We start from the raw sequence: 27,690 nt of genomic DNA, 5'->3' as shown, positions 1-27,690 counted from the left end.
TCTTTTCAGAAGTGATTCTGCCTTGGAAAGTTTTTGAAACAAATTTTCATTTCTACATGATTGAGTCTTGATGGGTGGGGTGGCCTTGAAGTTTCCCAAGAGAGCATCTTAAGGCATCTTTCCAATAATCCTGATGCAAAGTACTTAGCTTCTTTTTATCAGTGCTAATCTTTTCACCAATTGCACCCTCCCTAGTCACACCTCTGTATACATTCCTTTCTTGAAAATGTTGAGGCTTTTTCAAATCTTTACACTCGCCTCCTTTTCACTTCTAACTCACACTATAAGTTGGCTAAAAGCAGTCAGCAATATCCAGGCCATAGCCTGAATCCTTGCTGCCCTAAAATTTTCTGTGTCAAGTACACTAGTTCATCACTTGTAAGGTTGGCCTCCCACAAAGTCTTGGGCATGAACAAACTGCAACCACATTTTTTGCCATGGTATAATAAATATGGCCTCTGATTCAGTTCTCAGTAGAGTCCCCTTCTGAAACCTCATCATCATGGTCTTTACTGTCCACATTTTTATCAGCATTCTAGTCTTCTGTACTCTCACCAGAATCACTCATTAAGCTCCACTTCTGGGCTGAGCTTTCTTAAAACTTCTCCTTCAAACTTCCAAATTCCTCCCATAAATCAATTCCAAAGGTTCCTCTACATCTTCAAGTCTATAGCAATGCCCCATTACTCAGGGGATCATTTTTCTGTTAGTCAGCATTGTATTACTATAACAAAATACCAGAGATAATTAACTTTAAAGAAAAGATTTATTTTGGCTCACAGTTTTGGAAATTTCAGCCCAAGATCAGGTGGCCTCATTGCTTTTGATCTCTGGGAAAGGCAACATATAATGGGAAAATGGGTGGAGCAATCTGTTACATCAAGAGTCAGGAAACAGAAAATTGTAAGAGGACTCGCCAGGGTCTAACAATTCCCTCTGGGAATACCCTCCCTCCCCCCGCCCCCATCAACGACCTAAGGACCTTCCAATAGGACTCACCTTCCAAAAGCACCATCCTAGGGGGCAAACCTCTAACATATGAACCTTTTGGGGTCACTCATCCAAATTATAGCACCTGTTATTAATCTTTTTAAAATACCACTATAATGACCAAATATTATTAGCATCACCATCACAGCCTCACTCTTACAGAGAGTGAAGCAGAGGCAGAGAGGCTGCTAATAAGTAGCAGGGCTGAAATTCAAATGCAGGCAGACTGTCTTGGGTTCTTATCCCCCCAATCTAAGTTGCCTGACTTCAAGAGAGGGAGACATTTCTGGCAGCTAGGATCAAGAATGAGGGGTATTTGAGTTGAGTTTGGAGGTTGTAAATCCTACAGATGGAGAGGGGGAAAGGAATTTTGCACTTGGAACGGCTAGAGCAAAACAGAAATTACTCATTGTCTGAGGCGTTTGGCAGGAAGTTGGGAGCCTGGGGCATGAGGAGGAGGGGTGTGCAGTTAGGTACTGCTTTCTTCTTTTAAATTTGAGAAACATGATTTTCTCCCAGGTGAATATTGGAAAGAATGAGCTTTACTGTTGAGCATTTGTAATTAGAATAAATATATCTTTATCGTTCTGGGCAGCGATTAGAATATTTGTTATAAAGCACCACTGTTGTTCCTGCCTGGTGCTCTGTGTACTGTGTGTATGAAGTAATGTTCTGAAGACAGAACTGGAGTTCAACTCCTGGTTCAACCCTGTTTCCTTGGGCTTCTTACTTCGTCTTCCTCATTCTTCTGTAGGTCTGAGTTAATAAGCTTCAAAGACACTGGAAAACCAAAGAGAGAACAGATATGCAAAGCTCAAGAAGACATGTTCTATGGAATTCTAAGGAATCTTATTGATTGGTTGATTTTTGGTACCAGAGATTGAACCCAGGGGCGCTTAACTACTTAGCCACGTTCCCAGACTCAGCCTCCCGAACCTCTGGGATGACAGGCATGCGCCAGCATGCACCAGCATGCACCACCATGTACAACAGGCATCATGTATATTTTTGTTACTCTGGTAAATCTGCTTTTATAAATAATATTGGCCACAGGAAACCAAGTATAGAAATGTCATGATCTAGACAGTGTATAGAGCACCCTGATGTTTTCACATAACTCATCTAATTTGATATTTACAATCATTATATGACATAAGCAGGGTGGTTATGATTCACGGTAATTTTGATAAATGTGGAAAATGAGGCACAAATAATTTGCTTAGCAAATTCTGGATCTGGGTGTAATATTCCAGTTTTTCAACTCCCAGTATAATATTTTAGTTTTCCAAATCCCAAAGACCATTGAAAGGCAATTTGCTGACAATCTTTACTAAATTTTTTGGCAAAATTTGAAAGGCAGGAGCACAGGCTTCATAATGTTTTCTGAACATAATACACGATCCACAGTAATCCTAACTTTCCAAATCTTCTAAAATTCAGCTCAAAGTTTCCTTTTTTTGCTTTGACCTCTCAGATAAAATTTGTCACCCCTTCTGCAGCAATCCCATGAGACTCTGCATATATCTGTAATTCCAGATATTACATCATAAAGCAATAATTTGTTTACTTGTCTGTCTCCCCAATCTCTCTTGCCTTGCTTCCTCCCAATCCCAGGACAGGGAAATGAGGTCTATTCATCTTTGGATTCTAGCACCTGGCAGGTTACTAGACATAACAAAAGTTCAAAAAGTATCTTTAGATAGAAATATATATATTCATAAAAGTATAATTATAAATATATATATATATTTATATATATATATTATAAATATAATATATATATATAATTATAAATATAAGTATAAATATAAATATATGTGGTCATGGATATATATATCCAGGACTTTGAGGGCTGGGAATATGGCTTAGTGGGTAGAGTGCTTGCCTACCATGTGTGAAGCACTGGGTTGAATCCTCAGCATAATATAAACCCTTATATTTATTTATATAAAAATAAATAAATAAAATAATGGTCCATCGACAACTACAACTAAAAAATATTTTTTTAAAAAAGTAATTTTGATTTATATCTTTTTAGTTGACCCACTGTTAATCAATGCTACATTTGTTGTTATTGAGAAGTGATTACATTATTACTTATATTTTTCAAATATAGATATTCAAAGGGAGGTGGTAGATGCCATATATATGTCACATATACATAAAACTTTTATTTTCACTATATACAACTTAGAAACTCATAAGTAGCAAATAATAACTGAAACAAAAGAATACAGATTTAAAAGAATTGATAAAATAAGTAATAGCTGATTGCAAAATGTCAACTCCCCTTAAAAAATCTATTCCTTCAGGTTTAGCCTAATAAAAATAATAAAGTTTAGTTGCAGATATTATTGTTTAAGATTTTTAAAAAATGTGTATTGTGTTTTTAAAACCAATCAAAATTTATTGAGGTAAATAACAATTTACTTTTTTTGATTTCTAATAACAGTCATAAGGTATAGAAATGGTCTCATTTTTTTTTTTATCTCCACTTGGTCATTCAAAAGTTAAACAATGATTTGAGTAATGATGAATCTTCTATTTTAATCACAATGTTATATTTATATAATTTAATTCTACTGTATCCCTGGAAGTGAAAATATTGTGTTCATAAAAGTAGTATTAAATTATCTATATTTTAAATGCTACCTTAGGAATTATAATTCTATCAAACCTCAATAACAACATATGTAGCATCAATTACATAACAGCAGTCCAACCAAGAAAAGGCATATCAAAATGACATTTTTTTGGTATCAGGGATTGAACCCAGGGGCACTTAACCACTGAGCCACATCCCCAGTTCTTTTCTGTATTTTATTGAGAAACAGTTTCGCTGAGTTGCTTAGGGCCTCGCTAAATTGTTGAGGCTGGCTTTGAACTTGTGATCCTCCTGAGCCACTGGGATTACAGGCATGTACCACTACACCCAGATCAAAATGAGGAGAGAGCAGGCATATCTCCTGTGGCTGCAGTTATACAGGGGTTGGTTGCTTTGAAGACTGAATCTAACCTGCAGGTGATCCTGGACCCCCAAGTCCTAAGGGTCTCTTTGAAGTTTTTTACTTGGGTACCAACAGCTCAGAGCAGCAGCAGCACATAAAATTCATCTTACACCTGGAGGCTTTTGAATTTCCTCTTCTGCTATATCCAGGCCTTAAGCTGGAGACATATAAAGACATTTTGGAGGTCAAATAATTAGACTGGACCCACCCTGACTAATCCAGGATAATCTCTGCACCTCAAGATCCATAACCTTAATTATGAAAGTCCCTCTTGCCATGTAGAATGACATATGCACAGGGTCCAGAGATTAGGCTGTAGGTATTTGGAGAAGTATTAATTGGCCTACTGTAGAGCTACTTGGGAAAACTGGGATTTAAACTCTGCTTTAGTCAATTTTAGTCAGTTGTGACCATTTTTTTTTTATTAACTCCTTGAGCTTCCTTTTAGTCAAGAAAGCTATTAAACACATTCTTGAGGTTTGTGTTTTTCTCCCCTCATAGGAGATAATTAATACAGCTTTGATAGAAGAAAATCATTCCTTTCAATTCTTTCTCCCAGTCTTTGGTCATCTTCCTATGGAGCTGTACTTCCTGTTAATACTGGTGATGTGTTCCTATATTTCTCTACTTCTAAGAGATAAACTGCCTCAATTGATTTTCTGTTAAGTTTCATTCTATTGCCTTGATATCATGCAGTCAGGATTTGAAGTTTTAGCTGAAGCTCTTCAACCTCACCATTAAGCTGGGAATTTTCAGACTTCTTGTGCAATTTGTAGACTTTTCACTGGATATGTAAACTTTTCCTTTATTTCCTCCTTTAAGCCTTTTAAGGGAAATATTTATATTAGCAGTTTCAATGAGTTCCTTCACATTAACTTCCGATCAATAGTCAAGTGGTCTCCATTTTGTGATCCACTCTTCTTGCCTAATTCCAAGTTGCTATCATATGTATAATCTCCTAAATAGAGCAATAGCGTGTTTGAATTTTCAAGCCAAGTTTTACTGTTTTTCAGTTGCCAAATTCTTTCCTTTCATCCCAGAACTTCTTGTAAAAGTGGTGGCTACAGATGTGCAGATGTGTTGGTTGCTTTGAAAGCTGATTCAAACCTGCATGTGACCCTGGATCCCTGAGTCCTTACAGTGTAAACCTCTTCCTCCTGATGATCCAGATTACTGGAAGATATTTTTGTGTGGTTAGCAGGACCACTACGGTTCTAAAGGGTACTACAGTTCTGACTCTGGTTGCCAATATTCTGTGAGCTAAAAATGATTGCATCAGAGAACCCATGGAGTGTTCCATCTCTACTGCAGACATGTGCCCAGCAACTGGGGCAGACTATTCGTGGGGCCAGAAGAGGAGGAAGCCAGGTGCTATAACATGATGCTCTGTAACTTCACTCTGCCCACTGCACAAATAGAAAGAGTATTATTTGTACAGTGCTTAGAGAGAGATGGAAAAGGCTGGAATGCAGCCATTGGAACTCTAGACTCCACCTGGCCCTACATCAGACCTAGAAGGAATCAGAGCAGTGCTGTACATTCCCTGCCCACAAGCATGTCAGGGCATACTTGTGGCACATGTTGCTGCAGAGGGTTTACATACCTACCTTTTGGGGGAGGCTTATTCTTCTGATTTTAAGTTTCCTTCTGCAGCTCAGAACTCAAATCTGCCTACCAATGTCACAGGAATCTCCCTCCTCTGAAGATTCCTTCTTTCTTTTGTGTTTGGCCCATGAAAGCAGGCAGAGGAAGAGGACTGAAATTCATCATTACTGAGCTAGATTTTAGTTGTTTAGGAATTCAGGAAAATCCGTGGAAATTGTTAATATCTTAATATTTTGTAGATTTTTTAAACATTTTGTAGATTTTTGGTGAAGCCAGTTTGTTCCTGTTCAAGATGAGCATTCTTGGATAAGGAGACTCTCCTCCACTGGTAATTCTTTCCATCTGTGGCCTGCCATCTTCAGCGTGTAGCTCCCAAAGTTGCCCTGGGGTCCGTCTCCTCTGTACCCTCTTCAGGAACATGCCTCGTGGAGAGCCTCTGGAGCTGGTCCTTCTTGCAGATAAATCTGCCACCTTTTATTTCTTTATACAACATCTCATCCTAGTATCTCTGTCAGACTCAGGCTCAGAGAGTCATTGTCCATCACTCAGGGCTCTGATGAGTGACTTGTCCTCAGTATCTTAATCCATAAGGGAAATGACAGAACCATCAATGGAGGTAGGTCTGGGGAATCTGAAGGGTGCCAAGGCTCGGGCTACTAAGTGTCCTGCATGCAGGAGTCCCTTTTTCTGTCTTCTATTCTTAAGGCAGAAAAAGGCTACTGGGTGTCAGGTTTCTCTATGTCACCAGGAACATGGCTGCCCATGAGAAGTATTTGAAGGAATAAATATTACATATTAAGTGGTTTAGCTTTCCGGTGGTAAGGTGATGGAATCAGAATGGCCAATAATCTCAGAATGCAAATGTTTAGCAACATGATGCCATCTATATTATATATATTTATGTACACACTAATGAAATGATGTGTGCATGTATATTCACATATCTCCATATAGGTAAGCACTTTAAAGTAAACACCGAATAAAAATTTACCAGCTAGATGCTGAAGCTAGTCCTGACATGTTTTTGAATATTTGGCAATGATAGGGAAAAGGGATATAATTCAAAAAATGTAATGGAGAAATAGTTATAGAGATATCAATCTTGTGTGTGTGTGTGTGTGTGTGTGTGTGTGTGTGTGTGTTTAAAGAAATGCACAATAAAGGCTTGGTTGCATAACTCTTTCTACCCATAATGTTTCTTAGCAATTTAATTTTTGGCTTCCAGATAGTTTTGAGAAGTCCTAGTTATCATGGTTGTATACTTTATTGTGCTCACCTCTAATGATGCCTGGGGTAAGGGAAAATGCTTTGCATATGGTAGATGCTTAACATGTATTTATTAATTAAATAAATGAGTAATATTGGAATAGAAATTTGCAAGCAGTAAGTCATGACGGTTATTATTTTATCCATTCATTCATTCATTTCACAAAACAAATTACTTTCCTATCACACACCAGGCATTTTTCTAGACACTGGAATTGTAACTGTGAATAAGATAGACATGGTCTTCTCTTAAGGGACATATTCTAAAAGGGGTGGCAAGACAAAAACAAGCCAACAAGGAAATATCCAGAGGTGGTAAACTACAATGTGGCATAGGAGGCTAGTTGGAGCTGGAGCCGGAGAAGAGGAGCCCCTTGGCAGGATCTGTAGCTATACAGAGTTGCAATCATCGATAGAAGCACAGCACTGAAGCCCAGCGAGGGCAGGAAAGAGATATCCCAAACACTGGAATCTGTCCTTTGCTCCCTTCTGATGTCTCCTACTCGATGAATAGGCCAAAGAGTTTGATGGTGGGTGATGCAGCCCCTGGGTCAGCCTGCCAGAGCACATTGGACCACAGCAGAGAGAGTTTGATGTCAGACATGAGGCTGGGAAATAAAAGGAGAATAACCTCCAAAGGGAGTCGGTTAGAAAACCTTTACCAATTTTAAGCTCTTTGAGGGCAGAACCTGAGTTGAATTACCTTTCTCTCTTCCCCAGGACCTACAGAATACAGAAATTTGAGGAAAGTAAATGCCTATTAATTTAATTGCACTTTGTAGGGTTGATTGGCTCTACTCACCTGGATGAGGGTACTTTGGGCATCAGTTACCTCCTGGGGATTCTGGTTGTTTACTGTCAGTGGGAAACACAGAATCTTGTTTAGGATGGAATTCCAATGGCATGCTTGGTGTGTGGTTGTGTGAGATGAACACGTGCCAAACAACTAAAGGACTTTTTGCATACTTCTTTGCTACTCACATGAAGAACTGTGATAGAATAAAACTTTTCCCAATTTGGAACTCTGCAATAAATGGTAAAGTGTTTTTAAGGGTAGGGAATTACAGGGACAGATCAGAACCATGTTAGTTTCCTCCCTCAGGAATCCTCTTTGTCTCTTAACTAACTAGATGCACATATGCCCTCTTTTAGACCCTACATATATGTTCTCATCTCCCCAAACCATATGTTTAGGGAACTTCTTCATATGGTATGAGAGAAATTAAGTCCCAGATGTATAATTTGTTGTTAACCTTGTTCTGGAAGAGGTAAAATCAAGAAGGATTTAGAGAGATTCTAGAAGTAGAGGAACCAGAAATCCAAGACAGGGAGAGGTGAGAAGGACAGCTCTTGATATTAGCTGGGTTTCCTTGATGGTTTATAAGAACTAGATTTGTGCAAACACTGAAGGCTTAAGGGCACTGAGTCGAGGAAGAGTTACTTCGAGAGTTGTCTGGGCTTGTTCTTCAGAAGGGAATAGGCAAAGTATCATAGGGGAGCTAAGTGCATGTCCTATAACCTGGGAAAGGGAGAGAACACCACTGGTATGGTGTGAGGAGAGCTAGAAAGGCATATTTGAGGGGAGGCAGTTGACTGGTCCTTCTAATGCACAACCATCCCACTCTAACCAGAGGAAGACTAGAGTTGGGCTTGATTATACTTGAGTCTTTAACTTTTCTACTAAGCTTGCCAAATATAGTATGTGCAAAATGGTTATTTCTTTTTGATGTATCTTAATATGTAATTAGTGTCATTAAATAATTTCATGTGTCATGAATTGGATAGATGGACTGACATGTGAATGAGGGAGGAAGTGCAGGCACAAAGGGGAGCTTGGAGTTATGTGGGAGTTCAAGGAAAACTCAGAGACTCTGGGGAACGGGGCTGGTCTGCTCAGGGCTGGGAAGGTGATGCCAGCTGGTTTCTACTTGGGGCTGGTCTAGTCTTTTTACATGGTTATGAGGCTTGGAAATGTTTAAGTATTGTGGTCATTTAGGATTTTCTGGATATTACTAAGATGGTTTCAACTGAATGTTATTATTTAAGGACTCAGATCAAAGCTTGAGCATCTTACATTGGTTACATTTCATTTGCTCATTTAGAAATTTGTTGTCAAGAGAAATGCTGTGAGTCTGTACAGTAATACGATTTTATTTCCTAAAAAGATCCTTCATTGCAAACAGTGATATACCTGAGTCTGGGTCAGGTTGGCTGTGGTCAGGGTGGAAAGGAGACTAGAAAATAACTTTAGTCTGTGTCTTTGAAATGATCAAAGCTGAGTGGGACTAATTAGATTTTTGTCTTAAGCTACAAAACAAGTCACTACTGTTTTACATATTTTTCTTTTACTGTCTTCAAGCCACTGAAACACTTTATCAGTTATTTGTCATTTCTTTTTGTCATCCCTGTTGTTTTTTTTTAGGTGAATAACAATGAAAACTAGAGAAAAAACCCACAACAATCACCACAGAAAAGAGTATTTTAAAACTTTCCACATTCAGTCATTGACTAAGCTCTTATAGAACGCAGCTTTATTGATAGTGATGAGGTTACAAAATAACACTATCATACATTTTAGTCTGTTGTTCCTGATATAGTACCTGAATGTTTTAAGCAAACAAAGTAATTATCTGCCAAAATTTGCTGAATAAATAAAATACTTTTAGGAGTCTCCGAGATAAGCATTTTATTTCAAATTTCCTGAGAGGGAAAATTAAATGGTATTTACCCACCAAGTGTGCTATAGGATAAAACTTTAATACTTAGAGTCTTTAGTTCTCATAAATACCTAGGGAGGAGTGTTTGGGAAATTATGCTGTAGTTTTTATTGATATGAAAAAAAATACTGAAACGACTTACTTTTAATTCTGTCTTGTGCTAGAGAACATATTCATCCTTGGTTAGGATGGGAATTTTGCCCATTCAGAAATTACACAAATTCATTTGGTTGTAACTAAGAGAAAAGTAAATTAAATTAATGATTTTAGTCTCTTTAGTAACTTGGATAAATTATATAAACACTTTGCCAGAATAGCTAGTGTGGGAAAAGAAAAAGGCCTTTTAACACTTATATATTTCCAGGTAAAATCCTATTTACATACATGTTTGTAAAATACACTTACTATAATTGCTCCTTTGCCTTAAATTATAGACCATTCCATACTTGCTTCCTTATTACCTCAATTATACCTCCTCACTCATAACACTCCACTACCATCTACTTATTGCATGAAGCCATATTCATCTGTGCCAACACTGACCTTCTATTTGTAACCATTCTTTCAACATAGGAAGTAAAAATAAAACTCATTCAGTGCGCTGAAAGCAACTAATGCACCAGGGATCACAACTTGCCCCAAGAATCTAACTAAAAATAGACAAGCTACATTAAAGTCTGGCTTCCTGGAGACTTTCTTATCAGGTCTCTGGCCCCATTCAGAAGAAGTGAGTTTGAGTTTTATTGTTTCTGCTGCTGGGTAACACACTTGTTTCTGATCTATTGAATTGATGTGTTTATTTAATCACAGCACTCAGGCATACAAAACTAACACATCCTTTTCTTTCAGAAAAATAAAAGGAAGTATATGGTTGGATCCTAAGACTGGGAGTATAACTGAATGCAAGCTTACACCATAATAAAAAAAAAGAAGTAAATTTTCAGTTCTGAAGCTTGGAGACACTGTCATATTTTCCAGGAGCAGCTGCTTCCAAAGTGGGGTTAAATAATCTGTCTCAGTTACACATGAAAAGTGACACACATTATTTTGATTTGGCATCGGTTTGTGTCTTTCAGTTGGCAGTGATGCAGGATGTTCCAGAATTCAAAACTTTCACCAAACCTTATGTTCCACACTTCCTACTAACATTATGTCAGGAAACTTCATTCAGCTTTCTAAACTCATATTGGTCTTCACTGATAACTGTTGAAGCAGAAGATAAAACTGTAACATATCCAGAAACCTGCTAAGCCCAAGTATATGTATTTATGAGTCTTCAGATAAACAATGAGGACAATAATTTAAATGGTAATTTCAAATTATTTATCCAACTCTAAAGTGTCTTCAGTTTTATTCCTAGAAAGCCACTGCCAAGTTTTGCACAATCTATCTTAACAAGCGGTGATAGAAGAAAAACTTCTCTAGTTTCAGTATCTCTCCTCATTTTTTTTAATCATATAATATTATAATTGATTGATTCTTATTTCATTTTGAGCCCTGGGTTCTCCACACACCTCTAACATCTCAATAGGAGACACATCAAGGAATTACTTCTGTTTGCCCAATGATGATCTGTAATCCATAATAAAGGACTTTTTTCCTTCTTGAAATTAACAATGTACTGTAGGCTTTTCAGTTGCATGAGTGTATACCAAGGTAAAAGATGTTACAGTTACCTTCACACAGACTTTGCAAATTGTAGCCAAAATAACTGATTAAAAGTGAAAAGTTTATTTCACCCATGCTGGTGCAAAGACAAAAGGCTATCTATAGCCTTTTTGTATCATTGGTAAATTAAGAGTTTAGTCATTTAACCCACTCCATAAACTACTTCCTCACAGAACTTTATTTTCCAGACAGGGCAGATAAGGAGTCAAAGGAACAGGTGCCATTAATCCGCTCCATACTTGATAAAACTCCTCATTCTCTGTATGGAATAAGGATCGAGCACAGTGTTTTCACACTAATAATGTCTTGTTCTCAATTTGTAGCATTTATAGCCTGTACCTGAGTGTTACCATTAAATACCCAGAGATCAGACTGTTCATAAGGGGCAATGATATAAAATTGTTCCACAAAAGTGTACAACATGAACCACTTTTCACAGTTGAAATAAAATACAGTTGCCCTACAGTATCCTTGGGGAATTGGTTTCAGGATACCACTATCCATGGATGCTCAAGTTCTTTATATAAAATGGCATGTATTATCATATAACCTACTCACATCCTCTGGTATACTTTAAATCATCTCTACATGCTTATAAGACCTAATACAATGTAAATGTAATGTGAGTTGTAACACTACTGTTAGGGAATAATTACAAGAAAAATAGTTTGTACATGTTCAATTCAGATGAAAAAAATTTTTTTTCAAAAGTTTTCAATCCATGGTTAGTTGGAATCCACAGATATGGAACAAGTGGATAAGGAGGGTTGACTGTATTTTAGATATACATAGTATAACTCAAGCAATAGTCTATCTACACCAGGTGGGAGAGGATGGGATTAATTAAAACCAACTTATATCATTCATGTATCTCATGTCTAATCTTTTAAACAGTTTATTTTTCAAAATCCAATTGTACATAACCTATAATTAATTGGCTACTTCCTCTCCAAAACAAACTAGCGAAGAAAAAAGTCACAAATTATAAGATAGGAAAATAAGTATCATTTACTACAATTGTTACCTTTTCTCCAAACTTGGCAAACATGTAAGAAAAAATGATAGCAGGTGGATGTGCTTTGATCTGCAAAGCTAATTTGGAGTAGATGAGATTAATAAAACAGAATGGGCCATATTATTTTAATATTTCTATGTGAAATGAATGTGTTAAATTTTTAACTGAAACCAAGGTGGTAGATATGAAATGGGAAACAATGGCATTTACCAATAGGAGAATCCATTCATCCAGTTATTTGCAAATCCAAGAATTCCAAATATTTCCTTCATCCTAATTATATGAGTGGGACAAATAAAATTATTGTAATTGGTTGTATAACCTTCAGGCTAAGCTTTAAGTTAATGGTCCTTAAGAGCACAGTTTTATTTGACTAAAATCAATTCCTACTCTCAAAGAAGGGATTCCAACGACCTGCCAGTCCTTGAGTGGAATCCCTGTTCCTTTCTGGTCTTTGTTTTAAGTTTTATAACTTTATCATGGGGTGCCTTTCAAAACCCTTTATTGATTCAAGTATAGTAAAAGAAATTGTGTTGAAATACAGTATTAAGTCTTTGTGGATACAATTTCCATTTTAAAATAAAATCTATAAATGATTATTTTCAAACTATTAAAGAAAAAAGAGGGAGGGAAAAACTCTAGAACACAACGTTTCTCACTCATTATAAACTTCATGTGTACGAAAGTATAGGAAAAAAAAATCTCAAATGTGGGTATAACCGCTATCCTTTAGGACACATACCACACTGGAAGAGTGCCTACAACAAACTGTGTCTGCCACCCAGCGGCTGTTGAAATAAACTTATTTCTTTTGTTGGCCGGCCCTGTATTTTGCTTGAGAGAGAGAGAGAGAGAGAGAGAGAGAGAGAGAGAGGTAGATTATGTCATACCAAGAATTTAAAGCCACCAAGACGTATGTCTAATATTTTAAAACACAATCATTGTAGTAAATGTTACATATTTTCCTATTCGTCAACTCAAAGTTTAACCACGTGGCTCTACGAATAAATACGTGTTCTTCCTGCGTCCCATCTTAATCTACCTGGGCTCAGATGCTGACTGGCACTGAGGACACCGAGCTGGCTCGGGATTCCCGAGTCACGCTGTTGGGCATCGAGAGGGTGCAACAGGACACGCCCACGGTGGCCTCTGGCAGCTCGTCGTCCTCTGTCCACTCGTTGAGCTCGGGGTTGAAGCACTGGATGCACTTCTTGTACTTCTTCTCGCCCTCGTTCCAGCCGCCTACCAGGTAGGCGCGGCCATGCAGCGCAGAGGCTCCCGCCGTGCTCACGCCCACCTGCAGGGGGGCGGCGTAGCTCCACTGGCGGGTCGCCGGGCTGTAGCACTCCACCGTCAGCACGTCCACGCGTTCCCCGCGCGGCCCCACCTGGCTGCCCCCCATTACGTACACTCTGTCACACAGCGTGACAGCGCAGTGCCAACCGCGCGGCGTGCTCAGGCCCGGAAGCTCCTGCCACGAGTCGCTGGCCGGGTCGTAAGCACACACGGAGCGAGAATAAGCGTTGCTGATGTAGCCGCCGGTCACTAGCACGCGGCCATCAGCCACCGCGCTGGCGTGGCAGCAGCGCGCCACCTCCAGGGGCGTCTTCGGCTGCCACTGATTAGTGGAGGGCACATAGCACTCCAGCGAGGCCAGGCTGCCCTCTGCGTTGCGGCCGCCCACAGCGTAAAGGAGCCCATTGAACACACTTAGGCTGAAGTGCGTGCGCTTCTGGTTCATGCTGGCCAGGTGTATCCAGGTGTTAAAGCGGGGATCGTATCTGGAAATGGCAGAGGAAGGATGACAACTTTGTCAGAGACAACTGGGAACCTATGTAACCCCGCAAACCTTCAAGTGGGAAGCCTGACACTATCCCTGCAAGGAGGGACCTGGTTCAGTTTCTCCCCTAGAGGCTGGTGTTTCCTTCTCAGCCAGTAAAAAGATGTGGTATCTGGGAAAGGCAAGGCAGGCACTGTTGACAACCGCACCCCCCCACCATTCATTTATAAGACCATTCCCTTTATTTAGCTGCTTGGAGAAGAGCCCACAGTGACCTGCCCTTCAAGTTCCCTTTTCTTCACAAACTGTGTCCATCATCCATTGATAGGAGATGTTCACGTGGGAAAGTGGAAGGAAGCTTTCAGAAGAGAGAATTTCCACAGTTAAGTCAATTCACCTATCTTCAGACACCAACCATCCCTAGCTCACTTTCACTGCTTAAGATAGGAGTTGACTGATTGGATTCTCCATTTCCCAGAAACCTCTTAGGGGTACAGCAAAGCTAAACCATTCAACCAAATCTCTGATCTGTAAGAATGAGATTGTGGAGTTCATGTCAAAAAGCATCAACAGACCCTTAACTTTTGATACTATTTTTATGTTCTACCACTTATTAGTAGGTAAAAGTTTTTAATTTTTAGAGATTTATTTTTTGTGTTCAGGACTGAAGTTTTATAAGCACCAAAATTCATACTGAAAAAACAGTGAAACTTTGAGGCACATTTCCAGCCCTTTTTTTGATTTTATTTAGAAACAGGGTCTCACTGAGTTTCTTTAGACCTCTATAAGTTGCTGAGTCTGGCTTTTTGTGATCCTCTGCCTTAGCCTCCAGAGCTGCTGGGATTACAGGCTTGTGCCGGGGGGTATCATGTTTCTCATATGCAAAATCAGAATAATCATATCTTCCCTTCCCACCTCACAGGCTTGTTTCAGAAATCTAGATTAATAACATACTTGAATGCACTTTGTGTAATATAAAGTGCTATACCTATGTCAGATGGCATTATTATTATTATTATTTACTGAGCCAATGAACTAAGCTAATAGGCATGATTATCTTACTTCTAGGTCAAGGAAGTTTCCCGTTTCAGTTCCCACTAAAAGATCAAGTACCTGCAAAAATTGCTGACTGCGTGCTTGGCTTGATTTCTTGCATCATTCTGATCTTCACCACCAGCTACATAAAGAAATCCATCCATCACAGCCACACACTGATTAAAACTCTTGGCCGGCATTTCTGTAAGCTTACTCCATCCATTTTCAGGGTCTCTATACAAAATGTCTCTACTAAGGGACTTCTCTGTAAGACCTGGGCGTCCTCCAACAGTGGCAAGGACTCGGCAGCCCCCTCGGATTCTTGTTCGCCTAGACTGCAATGTGTTTTGATGATACGGAAGTAAGTGGTAATTCATAGCATCTACAAGAAGTTTGTGACAATCGGCATCTTGCATCATTCTTGGTACAGATTGAACATAATTCACCAGGTCTTGTGCAGAGATGGTACCAAAGCGAATATTGCTCAAAAGATCTGCAGCATGTTTCACTCTCTTTTGGTCAAATTCTAACCATTTCATTGCAATCTGGAATGCTACTATCTCAGAAGGCAACTGTAAGTCATCATCTATAAGAAGTTCATTAATTTGTTCAAATGTAAGTTTCATAAATTGATCTGATTCTGCAAATTCAAGGAAGTTATCCCGGATAAATTTCTGGGCTGCTGCCTTTGCATTTTTCAGGGAGTATGTTTCAGCAATGTTAACAATGTACATACAATTCTCAACACTAATCTCCCGAATCAAAAAATCACTGCACATCTTTACAAGAGTATGGATCTGAAGATAAACTGCAGCAGAAATAATGCTTCCTATGGTGTACAAGGAGAGGGTCAGCTTTCCAGTGTAGGCATATGCAATGACAGTGGCCAGGCCCAGAGGTGAGATATCATTGAGATCCACTCTTTGAGTTGATGGATCTTTTTTCAGGATGTTGTAGAAGTACTCACTGCATGAAGCCATCACTGACTTATGAACATCAAAGGATTTGGTTTTGGTACCAATGACTAAGTCACAGAGGAAACTCTCCTGCCGCATTTTACTTAAGCCTTCCAAGAGGTTGGGGCCATATGAAGCATCTGTTAATTCAGAAGAAATGCAGCTAAGGCCATTGCCTCCTTCTAGGAGCCCATTCAAAGCATTCAGTTTGTTTAAGGGGCTATCTTCTACAATTATAGTCATCTCATTGATATCTGCTTTGTTCTTTTTGACAGGCTTCTTTTTGGGTGCCATGTTGGCAAACACAATGTCACAGACAAGAGCTGGCTAAAAGGAAAAAAAAAAGAAAGAATGAGTTTGTTTTATTTTACATGTGCTTTGTATTTTGAAACTCTACACTGAAAAACTTTTCACAAGATAATAATTTCTTAAACTATTAAAATAAATTAGCCCTCAAAAGTAGATTAATTCTCAAAAATAGATTTAAAGACACATTAAAGTAGGTCTACATTCTATTGACTGTTTACTACTGTATCAAGTTTTGAAGATGATTCAAGAAAGATTCATTTTGTCAAATGATATTTCTCAGTAGGTATGTTACTAAGTAATTATGCAACAGAAATGAACAACTCATCTCTGATCCAACTCTACAATAATTCTAGAAAAGTAGTTTACTCTCATCAAAAAATGAATTATAAGTACTTGGAAGGTTTTTCTCAATAAAATACTAACATTTAGGAAACAATGTGAAATTAGAAAAACATGACGAAAAGACTTATTTTATTTACAGTAGCAATGAAACCTATTCCAAGAAAGATTGTTCATGAGGATTTAGTGAGACCCATCTGATATGCATGATAGAATTTTGCTGGAGGATTTAAAATAAACAAGAACTACATTATTACCTTCTATTGTGTTTGTCCCCTTTCCTGTCCTCTTTTCCTAGGAGAGCAGCAGGTAGGCAGGAAACAGAAGGTCTTTTTATGCCAGGGCATTGGTTTTTCTTACTCAAATTGTTATATTCACATTTATATTACTTTAAAAGACTAGCATATATATTCCTCTTTATTCCTTTTTTGCAAACAATGAAAAATGTGTCCTTACCTTGTGAGATAGATTATGAACCTACAATCATTTTAGATTCAAATGCATTTGACTTATGTGTTGATTGTCCCTTTGTTGGATTTTCTGTGGGAAATTTTTAAATATTTTGTTCGGCAAACAGTTATTAGATATCTGCTGCTGTGTTGGCAGTAATTTGTAATTATGTGAAGTGATTTGTTCAATATTAACTTCTACAGCCTGCGAAAATTTAACATTGCATATTGTAATACCCAGATCGATGCTGGCCTATAGAAATATCACGTAAACTACATATGTGATTTAAAAATTTCAAGTAGTTATGTTAGCAAGATAAAAAGGAACAGATGAAATTAAATTTAGTAATATTTTATTCAACCTAATCCACATAAAATATTATCGCTTTTAAATGTAATTGACATAAAATTGTCAATGTGATATTTTACATTTTTTTCACACTAAATCTTTGAAATGCCAGGTGTATTTTACATCTGCAATACATCCCACTTTGGATTAGTTACATTTCAAGTGTTCAGTAGCCACATGTTATGGTTTGGATGTGAGGTGTCCTCCAAAATCTCACGTGTGAGACAATGCAAGAACGTTTGGAGGAGAAATGATTGGATTATCATCTCAACCCAATCAGTGGATTAATCTATGATAGAATTAACTGAGTGGTAACTGGAGGCAGGTAGGCATGGCTGGAGCTAGTGGTTCATTGAGGGCATGGCTATGGGGTGTATATTTTGTATTTCGAAAGTGGAGACTCTCTGCCCTCTGCTTCTTGATCTTCATGTGAGCTGTTTCCCTCTGCCTCATTCTTCCACCATCATGTCCTGCCTCACTTCAAGCCTGGAGGGATAGAGCTGGCCTTTTATGAATTAAGACCTCTGAACCCATGAGCCCCTAAATAAACTTTTTCGCTTCTATAGTTGTTCTGGTCAGGTCTTTCAGTTGCACCAGCAAAATAGTTGACTAAAACACCACATGTGAATGGTGACTATTGTATTGGAAAACAGAGACCCAGAACAACCACTTAAAAAATGCAAAGTAACCTATAAAGCCAATAGATAAATTTAAATGGAATCAAAAGAGGACAGGAAAGTTAGGACACAAAAACAGAAATTGGAAAGGACAAACAGAAAGCAACTTAATGATAAACCTAAATCCAACTGTATTTATAATTGTATTAAAAGTTAATGGAGGGCTGGGGATATAGCTCAGTTGGTAGAGTGCTTGCCTTGCAAGCACAAGACCCTGGGTTCAATCCCCAGTACCGCAAAATAAATAAATAAATAAATAAATAAATAAATAAATAAATAAATAAATGGACAAAGCATTCTAAGTAAGAGGCACAGATTGCCTGAATGGATATGAAAAGTAAGACTAAAACTCAACATGCTATGTTGTCTCAACATGCTATTCTGTCTACAAGGGATATATATATATGTATGTATAGACACACACACACACACACACACACACACACACATATATATATATATACACAGAGAAGTAGAAAATAAATATGAAGATAAGGCTTTATCATGGAAATAAATATAAGAAGTCTCTAGTGGTTATATTGGTAGCAAATAAAATAGATTTCAAGAAAAACTTTTTATCAATGATATATGGAATTTCATAATGATACAAAGATCAATTCAAAATACGATGTAACAATCCTAAATGTTTATGTGCTTACTGACAGCTTCTGTAACAAGAGACTGGATTATAGGAAGAAATAGACAATTCCACAATTATACTTGAAAATGTTAACTCAGTAGCATTGTAGAATATCTGAACAATATTATTAATCACTTTGACTTAGAACATTACATCCAACAACTGCAAAATATAAATTCTTCTGAAGGGCATATTGTTCCTTCACTAGGTTAGAGCCTATGCTTGGCCACAAAATGAATCTCTGCAAATTTAAAAGCCATGCAGAGTATGCTACCTGATCACAAAGGAGCTAAATTAGAAATAATAACAGTAAATTATTGTTATTGCAATAACTGTTAAATAATATGCTTCTAAATAGCCCTTGAGTCAAAGAGGAAATTAGACAATATTTTAAATAGAATGATAATTAAAATACAACATAAATACCAACTCTACTACATATTCACATTGTGACTTTAGGTAAATTACCTAACCTCTTGGAGTTGCTGTTAACCTATCTCTAAAGTGAAGAAAATAATTGTGCCTGTCTCATAAGATTGCTAGTGAAAGCTTAATGAAGAAATGTCTGAACAACATTTAGCAGAGTACCTGGCAAAAGTGAATGCTCAAAAAAATTTGATCATTTTCATTGAAAGCAAAAGCCTTTGCTAGTTGTGTCTTTGTTAATAGAGGAAGGAATCTGTTTAGACTTTGGGGCGAAACATGTCAGAGAAAGTCACCACATGGAGGAGAAAGAGTAATGAGGCGCAGGGGACAGTATGGGACAGGCACATGCAGTGACCCAGCAATAAGGAGGGGATTTCTGGAACATGTTCCTAAGGACTTTGAAAATACCAGGGAGAGACATGAAAATCAAGTAGTTACATTGGCTGAGGAACAGACTACTATTATTTTATGAATGGCAAGGGTAACTCTGGAACTTTAGAAAACTGGGACATTTGGTTATAGATTAAGTAAGCAAAACCACAGATTACATGGGACATAATGAATCTACATGCCTGGATTTAGGGATTCAAACTGAAAGGAAGTTTGGGGTGATGTTAGAATGAGAAGTATGCAGATAACATAAGTCTTAGTGAAGGTTTTTGATGAGTAGGGACGGGAAGTAGAAGGTCAGCAGAGGTAGAGGAAGAAATGTCTCAAACTGAAGCAGGGAGGCAGAACGCAACATGCAATGTGTGGACTAAGATAGGCAGGTCACTAGGGAAATGTTTGGCAGGTAATGTTAGGTCTATAAACATAGAATGCTGGAGACAGGAAGGGTTTGAATTTGATAAGATAATGTATTCAGAAGCATTATGAACTTTCCAGCAAAGGAAGGGTGGCCTGAGGCTAGACAAAATAGTGAAACCAGTTAAAGTTCTCCTTCAAGTTTCCTTCTCTTATTTCCTGTTGATGCTTCTCTTTCCTCTGTTGTCTGTCCTTCTGGCTGCCCCCGGGGTTTTCTCTGTTGACCCAACCCTGGACTCCTCCATTCGTGGGAACTTCCATGACCCTCTCTTTATCTAAAATATTCTTGGCTTTGTTCTATTTCTCTAGAGCCCTACTGGGCGATACATTAGTTTTATGAACCCAAGCAAATCAGTTAATAGGCAAATCTGCCCTACCTCCCAGATATGCATGGTCTTTGTTATGTTTTATTTCATTTAAATCTGTACCTTTATATCACCCACATATACATTTCCAAAAGAATAGGCTTTTTTAAGAGTCCATGAAATCACTTCGTAGAAGTAACTGACTTCTCTAGTTCTCTATGGAAAAAGTAGTGGAGAGAAACAGGTAGGAGACCATTTACAAGACTACTGAAATCAGAGCCCTGTAGCCAACTTCCCAATGGCCATGTTTTCATAGATATAAATCCAGTCTTTATTTACAGAACTGCCATCACATCCTACTCTTGGGGCTGCACTTCTCAGGTGAGGCTATCTGTCTGTCTGTTGACAGTCTGTGCTGTGTTAGAGGACTGAGGTCACAGTAGATCCCTCAGAGGAACCTGTCTTCTTTGAAGCTGGGAAATGCTCGGAAAGCATTTTGTTGTTATCAAAGCTGCAGAGATGTTCACTGGTTCCTTGTCCCAATAAAGGCTTTCCTCTGGTACCGTTCCTCCATCTCCCAAAAGCCACTGCTTTCCTCAATTTAAGGAGGACTGCAGGTCAGTAAGAATGAGTAAGAAGAGCAGCTGCATCCTGGTTTGGGCCCTGTTACACAGAGGACTAGCTCCCTTTTTTGACGGAGACGAGGAAGTCTCCAGGAGACTCTCTGGGCCCCTCACACCAGGGACTTTAATGTTCACTGTGTATCCTTGGTTCATATAACAATGATGGTCACAGTGACAGTCAAAATTTGTCTGCCAAGAGAAGGTGTTACATAAAAGAGTTGCATATATATATTCATCTAGAATCTAGAGAGTATCTTACACACTAAGCAATAAATTCTGAAGCATTCTGTTCTTTGTGATTCAACCTATATTTTAACTGAAAGTTGGATTGAGGAATTATTTCTAGTTTATTTTCTTTCTCTCTCTCTCTCTCTCTCTCTCTCTCTCTCTTTCCTATAAGCCAACTGAATGCTTTGTGGTCAGCTGCTCAGGGGCGCCCAAGCTTGGTAGCTCGGGCGGGTGCTCACCATGGTTACCACACCCTGGGGAGGACTTTGACTCAGGTTACAGTCTCATGGTGAGGAGTGCACCCTTGCTCAGCTGCCCCTGGCTGGAAGAGTTTCCATATAATTCTTTTACAATCTGTTTTTTCTGAACCACAACAGACTTCATTCTCACTCTCTACCCAAAGGGGCTCTGATGAGTTGCCTCCTTTATGATCAAAGGAAAGAACTTTACAGGCCTATCTTGGGACTATTGGTGGCTTGCACTTTTCACATGGCCCCTACCATAGTAGGAAATGCTGGAAGGAGGAGCAGATCTAGCCACAGCAGCTGAGGTTGTGTAACAGGATGAGCAGCTATTCAGAGGCACTGCCAGTCCCTGTCTGTCCCTTCCCTTTTTGGGTCAAAGAAGAGACTTTGTGGAGGGTGCAGGGCGTTGTGGTGGGGTTTCTAACCTACCGGAGTTATACTGTCATTCTATGAAGGGAGCCCAGAGAAGTTCCCTTCCCTGCTTGTGGATGCTACAGTCTCTTTAGCTCTTTGTTCCAGAATAGCTTCTTGGATCCCCTGAAAGAGCCGCTTATGAGAATTTGGAAGAAGTGTAATAGCCACAATTCCATGCTTCCCTCCCCATTACTCACTGGCTTGTGGGCCATTTCCATGACAATAATGTCAGGTATTGAATGTAAGACATCACATTTTTAGCATCTTTTGTATTTGTCAAATTTAAGTATGTATAGAAATAATTAGTTCTTAAATAGAATCAAACATGAATCTATATGTACTAAAATTAACTAACATCTCCATTTCTTTCTAAAATAATAATTATATAGCTAGGATTTACTATTAGTTGAGGTTTTACTGGATACTGAACCCTGGGTTATCTACTTTACATAATTTAATTTTTAAAATTTAATTACCACAAAAATCCTAAAGGGGAAGTTATGTGGTGATCATTTTACAAATGAGAAAATTAAGATTTATAAAGACAAAAGAAAGAAGGAAGGAAGGAAAGGAAGAGAGAAGAAGAAAGGAAAGGAAGGAAGGAAGAAAGGGAAAGAAAGAAAGATGAAAAGAAAAAAAAAACAACTTATTGAGGTCACACGAGTACCCGTATGTGTGATTTGGAGCAGAATCTAATTAAAATCTTGTCTTCCTTAAGTTAAGAGTAGGTTTAGATCTGTAGTAGGTTAAAACTTAACTTTTTCCAGCATGAGAAAAGAGAGGTTGAGTGAGATAGAGCTGAGAGTTATAAAATAAATTTTGAAAATGGAAAGCATGAAATGGTTTTTCTAACTTCAAATACTGAATTAAAATAGTTGCCTTTTTCAATGTAAAATAAATTTATTTGGAATCATAAATTTTGTGAATTTCTTTATCCTGTTAAGGATAGTAAGGATGTGAAACTCCAATAGGTTGGGTCAGCAAAAAATATAAATAGGTTCAAGGAAGGCTTGCATGAATTTGTTGATCAGATAATCAAGCACTTCCTTGTAAGTGGTAGAGTGAATATGAAATTATCTTTTTTGTTGTTGTTGTTTAAAAACAATTAATTGTTACCAATTTCATATGGTCCAACTTAGCTAAAGGCTGTATGTAGCAGCATTTATTTATAAACATACAGACTGTATACACAAAGTTAACTATAATTTTATTCCTGAGCCTGGATATAGGACACAATGACCCACTGTAAAATTTTTAGTTTTGGTTTTGTTGAAAATATTAGTAAAATATCTCTTTCCTCATCTTTTGTATAGGAAATTGAATTTTTAAGACTTATGTCTCTTTGATCATCATAGGACTGAAAACCTAGGTTTTGGTCTTCATTCTGCTCTAACCATTTGATAAGTCTTGGAGCAAAACATACAACCTTTTAGAGTTTCAGTTTAGTTAGTGTTAAACAAGGAGATGTGACCCTTTCGGTTCTAAAATTTTTACAGAGTTAAGAATATACAACTGGCTTTTGCTGCCAGAACTGCCAAGATTTGGTTCTGTATCACTTCTTCCCTCAATAAGGACTTCCATAACCCTAGAATCAACTCATGATCAGATAAGCATTAACCATTTGGGGCAGGGTTCTTTATTTGGGATCTGTGTGTCTCGGATTGAGTTGTCAGATTTGGCAAATAAATAATATAAGCCATCCAGTTAAATTTGAATTTCAGATAAATCACAAATCATATTTGTCCAATATATGTCCTACATACTTATACTAGAAGTCAATCTGTGATTTATCTCAAATTCAAATGAGCTGGGTGACCTGTACTTTATCTGGCAACGCTGCTCTGGGTTGGGATTCAGGTTGATCCTTGAACCCTGTGGGATATTCTGAAACATATTGTGTCCTTATGTGATCTGCAGAGTCTCTCAGAACTTCTTTCAGGAGTATCATAAAAGTTCCATAATCCAAAATAGATCCAGAACCACAAGACTGAGAACAACATTGCCAAGAAATGGTAACATAATTGTACCCTCTCCTGTGAGTGGGCAAATGCACGTGGAATTATTGCCTTTAAATCAAGTTCTTTTGGCCACAAATCCATCCCTGATGAAAGCTTCTAGAACTGATTCTAGAAGAGTTGTCACTTTAAGAATGTTTTCTTCCTGTGGCCTGTCATTCTTGACTTGAGGCTCTGCGCAGGGCAAGCTGAAAGCCATGTATGCTGAAGTGTCACTGTCACTCTCATGCCAGACAGAGCTGGGATCCCAGAATGTCTTCTTGCCAAGGGTGCGAATCAGCTGTGCCTGCTCCCTGTCCCTGCCACATTCCGATGGCTGCATCTGTCGGGGCTCATCAGCACTACCTCCCGGAATAGAAACAGGCCTGGCTACTGTTGCTTGCCATTTTAAGTTAAGTCCCACTGAAAGGGGGTTTTCCACTTTACCACTCCATTTCCAACATAATTTTTTTATATGAAATGTATATATAGCCATATGCCCACATTTAAAACAAAACCTGTTTTTTGAGTCAAATAACAAATTTAGAGTACTTGCAGAGGGGATTTCTGTTTTGTCAATAAGTTGTTTTTCTGTGAGTTCTACCAGTTGCTTGATTTTTGTGTGACCAACTTAAACTGATGACATTATAGCTAAACCAATGTTTAATGATTCTTGATAACAAAAGAGATGGAATTCTAAACTTTGCGACAAATTCTACAACTTTTCTCTCTCCTCTTCTCTATAAAATAGTGGAAGAAAAACACAACATAAACTTGAGAGAATTAAAATTACAGTTAGAAACTACAAGTAATTTTACTTTTATAGGGCATCACTCCTATGCATTGCTGTTGGGGTACCAGTCTTCTAATTTATCACATTTCTCAAGTTCCAAGAGAATGTTTTCTGCCTCCCAACTTCAGATCAGGGACATGAGCGGTCTGACCCGGATGGAGACTCCCTTCAGGAAAATAGCTCTACAGACACTCAGACACCCCACCCTCTCCCATCCACACAGTCGTACACACCCCAGGATCCAGAAGACAGGAGTTGGTGAGTGTAGTCCCAGCTCCTCTTCCTCCTGTGTGAAATGGCAGCCCACCTTGCAATGAAGTTTTTGCAGCAGACTCCTGCTGGGAAATGATCTGTGAAGAAAGAGAGGGAGGGAGAAAGAAAATCCGGTGGGGAGCCACCAGCAGCCACCTGACAAGCCCCAGTGGCAGCAATTTTTAGAATAACCCTTTGACGTCCCACTGGATGAAGCAGGCTGAGCCTGCGCTCTGGCCTGGAGCAGCCGCTTGAGCCCTCCTCTCCCTCTTTGGCCTTCAACTGCAGGCCATCTGGGGGCAGAGGGCGGGGTTTTGGTTGGTAGAGCTAAGGGTTGGATTTCTTGACCTGGTCATTTTTTTTTTTTTTTTTTTTTTAAGTCAAGAGCTCAATCAACCTGAGTGTTAGGAAAGAAAACAACTCAGTGGGTGTTTAATTGTCGGAATCAGGGATTTGCAGAGAGTAACAGGAAGGGGACATTGTGGATAAAAATTAGTTTCTAGAAAGGTAAATAACTGGTCACCTCAAGTCCTTTGAGAAGATTGTGGCTATAAATAGACTGTTCTTTAGAAGAGAACATATTTACTGAGATATGGTACTTTCAATACAGCACTTCAATACAGCACTAGCATTTCACAGTCTAATAAATGAGGTTTATACCTGTACTGATTATCCATGATCCATATGAGGTCTGAGATAAACACACTCTCTAGCACACATACAGGCTGGGGAATGTCTACTCTGGCAACACTTCATGTGAGAAAAAAACTCAAGGGTTATAATTGACCACAAGCTTTTAATAGGCAACCAAGAGTGTGAAATGGCTGCCATAAACGTTAACACAACAATCAGCTGTAATAATGGAAAAACAGACAATGGAAAATAAACATTCTAATTATTCTTCATTAGATAATGTGGTAAGCATTGCCTTCTCCCCTTGGCACACAGATGTTATTCTGCATCCTGAAAAAGACCCAGATGAATAAACCTTCAGAAGTTGTGCATACTGGGAACAACTGAAGACTAAGAGAAGACTTAGATGAGATGAGACCTCTGAGAGCAAGTGTTTGGGGGGCTGTTGTGCAAGAAGGGGATGCAATTAAAATTTTTATATCCTAGGAAGTTAATAACTTCTACACAAATGGGTAGAAAACAAATTAAAAATAGGGAAGAACTGGGTTTTACAGATGAAAATGGCAGCCTTGGAAAAGTTTGAAGTAAAAGAAGCCACAGGACTGGTATGACGTGGAAGGGACTCTTGCTGTGACCGGGACTTGCACTGGGTCATCTCTGATATCTTTCCAAGTCTAAGGCTCTACGTGTGCTGGACTCTAGTTCTCCCAATACCTCTCAACTCATTAGACAGTATCTTTCTTAGTTACCATTTCTGTTGGAATTCCAGCTAGTTTTTTAGCAAGGACAACTATTTTGAGTTTTTAGTTTAAGTTGTTTTTGTTTTTTGCTTCTGCTGATGGATCACCAGCATAGAATGTGCCAGAAGCAAATCAGAGAACTTTATTTTGTGTTTTATTTTCAAGTGATATTTTATTTCTGAGATTCAGTCTCACTATGTTGTCCAGGCTGAACTTGAACTGGGCTCAAGTCATCCTCTGCCCTCAGACTTCCCAGTAGCTGGTGCCCACCAACAAACCTGGTTGCAAGAGATCCTTCTTGATTCTACCTGAGACTCAGATAAAGGGCCAGATCATTCAGTTCAACTTTTAATATACCCCAAATCAACCTTCTATCAGAATTTATGATATTGGTGATATGATGATGGAAAGTATCTTCAAGAAACAGCCAATATTAGCATCTGCAAGAGTCCAAGACTATTAATTCCACTTCTACTAGGACAGCAGTGAGATATTTCTTTCAATAAGATATTGTCTGAAATAAAGATATGATGAACAGGAAGAATAAATTGCAAAAATGAAAAATCTAAGAGAGATTTGAATCAAAAAATTTCAAGAGTAGCTACTATATGCAAGCATTCGACTATGCAGTGGTTGATATACTGAAAACACAGGGGCATGGAGCGTGCTTGGAAAGGGAACCTGGACAGTAGGCTGTAGAGTATAGTAAGATATTTGGTCTTTATCATGAAAGCAATGGGGATCTATATATTTTTTTAAAAGGTTTATCTAATAAAAAGGAATGCCCTGATGAGATTGGCATTTTAAAAAGAACCCTCTGGTTTTTGGAGGTATAACCTTAGCAGAATTTTGAGGATTTAGATTGAGTGATTTATTTGTTTCCTTTGTTAGTGCCTATCTCTTCCATCAGCCTCCCCCTGCTCTCTGCCACAGAGCCAGCTCAAATGTAAACTCCATGAGGGCAAGGATCTTTACCACAAATGCCTAAGACAGTGTCTGCCATATAGTAGATGGTAAATAATTATTAATTAACCAAATAAATAGATGAGCCAATGAATAAATTCATAGTGAATGAGGTGAGTGAGATGAAGTTCTAGGACAAGAGAACTGAGGGTGTGTTCCAGGAAGACTTACCATGACAGATCATAACACTGAGCTGAGAAAAGAGGAAAATGAGGTTCTGAGGGTAGAGAATCTTTGTACAGAACCAGGACAATACCTAGCTTTTAGTAGGTACTCAATGAATTATTTGTTGAATGAAAAGAGGTAATACTGACAACACAGTAAGATTCAAAGATGGAAAGTGTTTTAGTCAGGATTTTTGCTACTGTGACTAAAAGATCTGACCAGAACAACGGTAGAAGAGGAAAAGTTTACTTGTGGGATCACAGTTTCAGAGGTTTCAATCTGTAACCAGTCAGCTTCATTCC

At 38.4% G+C, this 27,690-nt stretch overlaps 1 protein-coding gene across 4 annotated transcripts; it reads right to left on the bottom strand.

Moving 5' to 3' along the window:
- Positions 1-1,644: 1,644 nt before the first annotated feature.
- Klhl31 (kelch like family member 31) lies at positions 1,645-27,690 on the bottom strand. 4 transcript variants are annotated; one of them, XR_007109523.1, is made up of 5 exons: positions 24,869-25,080; positions 15,163-16,367; positions 13,312-14,050; positions 7,672-7,724; positions 1,645-1,770 (listed from the first exon to the last, which is right to left on the bottom strand). XR_007109523.1 is itself a non-coding variant. In XM_047558778.1 (4 exons), the coding sequence occupies exons 2-3, from the start codon at positions 16,332-16,334 to the stop codon at positions 13,318-13,320; spliced, it is 1,905 nt and encodes a 634-aa protein (XP_047414734.1). In that variant the 5' UTR covers positions 16,335-16,367; positions 24,869-25,080; the 3' UTR covers positions 1,752-1,770; positions 13,312-13,317. The 4 variants fall into 4 exon arrangements, 3 of the variants coding, with proteins under 3 accessions (XP_047414734.1, XP_047414731.1, XP_047414732.1); XM_047558778.1 differs by lacking the exon at positions 7,672-7,724 and having other exon boundaries at positions 1,752-1,770; XM_047558775.1 differs by lacking the exons at positions 1,645-1,770; positions 7,672-7,724 and adding an exon at positions 27,638-27,690 and having other exon boundaries at positions 9,379-14,050; positions 24,869-24,985.

This window comes from Sciurus carolinensis, chromosome 7, assembly GCF_902686445.1.
Source record: "Sciurus carolinensis chromosome 7, mSciCar1.2, whole genome shotgun sequence".
Lineage (NCBI taxonomy): Eukaryota > Metazoa > Chordata > Mammalia > Rodentia > Sciuridae > Sciurus > Sciurus carolinensis.
Note: the sequence above shows the minus strand (reverse complement) of the source record. Positions and strands in the feature narration are given on the sequence as shown.